This window comes from Chaetura pelagica, unplaced genomic scaffold (assembly GCF_000747805.2).
Source record: "Chaetura pelagica isolate M959 unplaced genomic scaffold, ChaPel_1.0 scaffold82, whole genome shotgun sequence".
In the NCBI taxonomy this organism is placed as follows: domain Eukaryota; kingdom Metazoa; phylum Chordata; class Aves; order Apodiformes; family Apodidae; genus Chaetura; species Chaetura pelagica.
Genome location: NW_009952990.1, coordinates 2,825,928 through 2,831,270, shown reverse-complemented (window position 1 = coordinate 2,831,270; position 5,343 = coordinate 2,825,928). Strand labels below are relative to the sequence as shown.

Genomic DNA, 5,343 nt, shown 5'->3' with positions numbered 1-5,343 from the left:
GGGCCGCGGCTGGGGCGGCGTGCGGGGCTCGGCCTCCCCGGGCTCGGCCTCCCCGGGCTCGGCCTTGGGGGGCCGCTGGAATAACTGCCCCGTCCCTTGTCCCCCCGCTCCCCCCGCCAGGGCACCATGAACGACGAGCATTTCGTGAGCATCGACTTGGACGATGACAACGTGTGCAGCGTTTGCAAGCTGGGGACCGAGAAAGAGACGCTCTCGTTTTGTCACGTTTGTTTCGAGCTGAACATTGAAGGTAGCGTTTCAGTGCGAGTCTGGCTCGAGCTCCGGTCACAGGCTGCTTTGCTGGGACCTGGACGCATCCTGAGCTTCTCTGGAAGGTTTCATAGAGGCTTGAGTTTGAAAACACGTATGTTTAGAGAGTTTTCCTGCCGGCCAAACTAGTTTTTTCGGTTTCTTAGTCTCATTTCCAGTCAAGGTGGGTGCCCTTGCTGTTCTAGTGCCTGCTCTGCTAGATGTAAAGATGTACCTGCCCTTAGAGAGCTTCTGCAGTGCCCTGGTGTTGGTTCCACCTTCTAGTATTAGGCCTGTGGTGCTCTTTCAGATCGGAAGGAATTAATGTTCTGCCTTTATTCAGGGTTTTTGTTCAACAGTTAGAGGGTTCTATGTATAGAACTTGAATTGCAGACTTTAAAGCATGATCGTTTTTTTGGAAGCACTTTGGTGTTTTACTAGAAGCACTCAGGGGGTCGTTTACTTTTGCTTTCAAAGGATGATAATACATGTAATGTGATAAAACTGAGTTTGTTGTCAAAACTTCTCAAAGTTTGCAAATTATTAAGTGGGAATTTTGTCCATCTTTTAAAACACCAACCTTGTAACACTGTCTGGCCTCCAAACCTTTTTTTTTCCTTGAACTTCAAGCCTTGTTTTGTTAAAGAATTTGACTATCCTGTTGACTCAAGTGTTGGGCATGAATGAGCAGTAGATCAGTCATGGGCAGTTGAGTATGAAGATCGTAACACTGTTGTGTGAAGGTGCTATTTCTTGAGGACAGATAGTAAGATTTGCCACATCTCTGATATATATGAGGGTACACTAAAGGTCTTAAGATTGAGTGTTCATGAGGGAAAGTGCTCTGAGATATGAGCTTTGTACCCTGTGGCCTAGTTGCTTATTTTGGACCCTAGAAGCATAAAACTGACTAGAATGTAGAGGGCTGTAAGGATATGTATTCCATACAGTTTCTGTTGTGTATCTGACCTTGAGTGCTTGTATAGGTAATAAAATTTTGTTCTTACTTTCTTATCTAAAAAACGCATTAGCAAATTGCTGTCACTTTCATGTGGTCAGTACTGTATTTTGATTTAAAAAACAGTGATGCCTTTAAGGTCTTTGCTACTAGAGGCAAAATATTCTTATCTGAACAATGCTTTCATACTTAAGTATTTATATGTTTTGTACTTATATTTAGAAGATAGATGCTTGTGTATTCAGACTTTTTGACAAAACTTGGAGCAACTATTTAACCTAAGACAACCTGCCAATCTGCTTTGAGTTTCCTTACTGCTTTAAAATGATAGCTTATTGTTCTCAGTATGAAGTGGAGTATAGATGCTTCTCTGAGCTTTAAAATGAGAAGAAAACATATTGCTGTAATAGAATTAAACATTTTTAATGCATTCAGAATCTAGTTTTGGTTTGGAGGTGTTGAAACAAAACAGGATGCATTAAAAAATGACTGGATGATTTCTGTGCTCTGTCATTTGAGATAGTAAGTGGATTTGTCCAAGTTACTTGTTATGGATTTTCCTTTACAAAATGATCATGAGTTTAAGCTGGAACAGTTTGTTTTTACTGGAACTAAGTAGACTTGATAATAGTGAAGACTTAATCTGTACAGCAGACTACTTTGCATAATCTTCTGCACTTTTGGTTCATTTTAATAGACTACTTGAACCAGTATCCTGATGAAAGGTCACCTGAGATTACATGAGCCATTCTATTCTTAATCTTTTATTTTACATGGCAAAAAAAAAGCACTTGTATCTTTGATCATTACAGCATCAAAATTTATTATACTCTCTCTTCTGTGTACAACTTTGAAAATATAAGCTGCTGCTTTTATAGGGAGAGGAGACTTAAGGGCAGCAGAGATTGTGTGACTTCATAAAGTATCATTATAAGAGTCTTTAGCTGAACCAGTGGGTGAGCCAGCTTGTTACTGTATCCATGGTCATGCTTTTCCTACTTTTAATGTATCTGCTGCATGCCTGTATTTTCCTGTAACAAAGGTTATGATTTATATAAATATAAAATTCAAATCTTTTGGCAGCCCTAGGTAGGGAATGAAATGAATAATTGACAAGCTCAGAATATTATGTGGAATGTTTTCATATTAACATAAAATCATAGAATAATTAAGGTTGGAAGGGACCTTAAAGGTCATCAAGTTCCAACCCCCCTGCCATGAGCAGGGAACCCTAATTAAGGTTGGAAGGGACATAAGAGTACAACAGCTCCCCCCCCCCCTGCCATGAGCAGGGAACCCTACCACTAGACCACGTTGCACAAAACCTCATCCAACCTGGTCTTAAAAACCTCCAGGGACAGGGCATCAACAACCTCCCTGGGCAACCCATTCCAGTTCCTCACCACCCTTATAGTGAAGAATTTCTTTCTAATATCTAACCTAAATATTCCCACTCTCAGTTTAAAACCATTACCCCTTGTCCTATCACTATCTTCTCTGATGAAAAACCCCTCTCCAGCTTTCCTGTAGACCCCTTTCAAATACTGGAAAACCACTCTAAGGTCTCCTAGGAGCCTTCTCTTCTCTAGGCTGAACAACCCCAACTCTCTCAGCAGAGGTGCTCCAGGCCTTTCATCATCTCGGTGGCCCTTCTCTGGACCCTCTCCAGCAGGTCTGTATCTTTCTTGTGCTGAGGGCACCAGAACTGTACACAGTATTCCAGGTAGGATCTCACCAGCGCAGAGTAGAGGAGCAGAATCACCTCCCTGGCCACGCTTCTTTTGATGCAGCCCAGGCTGCCGTTGCTCTCTGGGCTCCAGCACACACTGGTGGCTCATGTCGAGCTTCTCATCAACTCCTATTCTCAAGTCCTTCTCCCCAGGACTGCTCTCCAGCCATTTTCCCCCCAGCCTGTGTTTGTGCCTGGAGTTGTGTCGACCCAGGTGCAGGACCTTGCACTTGGCCTTGTTGAACTTCATGAGGTTGGCACTGGCCCACCTCTCCAGACTGTCAGCGTCACTCTGGATGGCTTATATTTTAATGAAGTTCAGATGCATTACAACATAGCTACTTGTTGAACAGAATGAGCTGTAAGTTACATGAACTCTGTAGATGTGCTGTCCCACACTTTAAAATACGTCTCATTCTCACCAATGGTTTGTGTTTTTATTTAACATTGTATTTAAAAATCCAAGCAATTAAAACATGTAAATATATTTTAAGTAATTCAGAAAGTGAAATAGGCTATTCTAAAAAGGTATTCATGCAATAGCTAGGACAGTACTTAAGGCTTGTGTATTTTTAGTGTCGATGTGCATGCATAACTTCTCCGTAAGTGAAGTAGGAATTAGCTGCTGCTAGAGAGCGGGCAGGCTATTAGTCACAGCTCAGCATCTTACAGCATGTTTAAGTACTCCCACTGTTTGCAGCACCCTGTTAACTTCTATGTATGAAATTCTGGAAGCAGGTTTCGCAGTTTTCTTTTTTAAAAAGGTGTCATATTCTAGTGCCGTAGCAAAACTCTTGAACCATCCTGTTTCCCTTCTTGCCAGCATCTGATTGATTAAAGATGTCTATGGTAAATCCAGGTGCTTGAAACTGATCTAGGCCAAGGCTTAACCACTTGTGGAACAGAATTTTGCTAGGGTAAATAAACAAAACACTACAGAAATATAATTTGCTTAGCTGCACTTAATTACATTGTTGTTTAGTATTGGTGCATCTTTGTCTTCTGATATCTGTGAGTTCGACAGCCGTACAAGTTTGTGTATGTGTAAATTGTAACGTTGTTGATCGTCTTGGTTAAGTAAGATTGAGTAATTAGAAATTATCAAATCAGAGGCTGTCCCCATCTGCAATGACTAAACAGACCTCTTCCTGGATCAGTGTTGTGATGTGTGTCAGCCCTTGCTTTCCTGACATTGGGGTGGTTTTTTAACCTTTATTGTGTTTGGGCTGTACCTCAGTAGTGATACCTAATTGAAAATAAATTTAAAATAACATAAAATATTCTTATAGGGATTATTATTCTTATAGGAAAAAATTATTCTTTGTAGGGAATACCACTATAAGGAAGGCTTAACCTGTGGTCTGGCTTAATTTAACTGCTGTGTTTCTGAATGAGGAAGTTGGTTATTGTGACATAAAACCTTTTTTTAATCAGAAATCATGTCTCTGTCATAATTTCTTTAGTATTAGATTTAATCTTTTAATTAAATTAAATTATAGCTTAGCCTAAAATATGATTTTGCTTCTTACTAAGTTTAGTTAATTCCCAGAAACCACTGCTTTGAGTGCAGCTTTTGAAGTTCAGCTGTGGTGTCACAGATTTATTATTTGTCTTTTTATGTGTCATCAACTTTTCTTGAGGAACAGGGAAAGAATTAACTTTTAATATTTAGCAGTGCTACTCTTCAGGCTAAACAGGGGGGAAGGTGTCTTGAAAGGGCAGTATTTTTGTCCCTGTTGTACTTACCCTTTCAGGTTACTTTGAGGGTTTATGCTGGTGGAGATTGAGTGGGCTAAGCTACACATAAATACTTTACTGCAGAACTGGCTTTTGTGTCTGAAGGATGATTATCAAGTGATTTAGCACCTCAGAATGCTAACGTGATTTTTAAAGTTTGAAATATGCAAAGTACTTGAACTGTTGGTTTAGTATTTCATATGAGAAATGAAGCAGATTTTGTACAGTGGTTTTAAAGTTCTGGACAGGGTTTAGAATAACCTGGTGGTGTTGGTTCTCTGGAGTTTGATGTTGGCTTTTGTTTGCCTTGTGCAGACAAAGTGAACATCAGTGATTGTTGTGTACTGTTTTATTTTTCTGAGCATGTGTCACAGTAATCTGTGTATTGAAACAGGAAGCTTTTTGAATTCACATGTAATGAGATTGTGTAAGCCAGGAAATCATGTCAGGTGTGTTAGCTTGAGACAAATTTCTTCTTTTTATTTCATTATAATACACAAAAAATATTAACTGAACTCTTGTAGTACATATATAATACAACATATCTGCAATTGTAACAGAAGGGAGGTGGGAAATTCATGAACACACAAAAAATATAAGTGTATATATGTATCAAAACTGTCTATGTGTATGTATCAACAAAACCCTCTGCCTGAATATGGTTTCCCTA

The 5,343-nt window shown here is 39.8% G+C and overlaps 1 protein-coding gene across 1 annotated transcript in view; it reads left to right on the top strand.

Moving 5' to 3' along the window:
* Positions 1 to 119: 119 nt before the first annotated feature.
* LOC104387708 (chromosome unknown open reading frame, human C21orf91) overlaps positions 120 to 5,343 on the top strand; it is a 19,890-nt gene continuing 14,666 nt past the window's right edge. Inside the window, exon 1 of the mRNA XM_009996490.1 lies at positions 120 to 250. Within this exon, the coding sequence (XP_009994792.1) occupies positions 127 to 250 (124 nt within the window). The 5' untranslated portion in view covers positions 120 to 126. The remainder of the gene's footprint in view (positions 251 to 5,343) is intronic.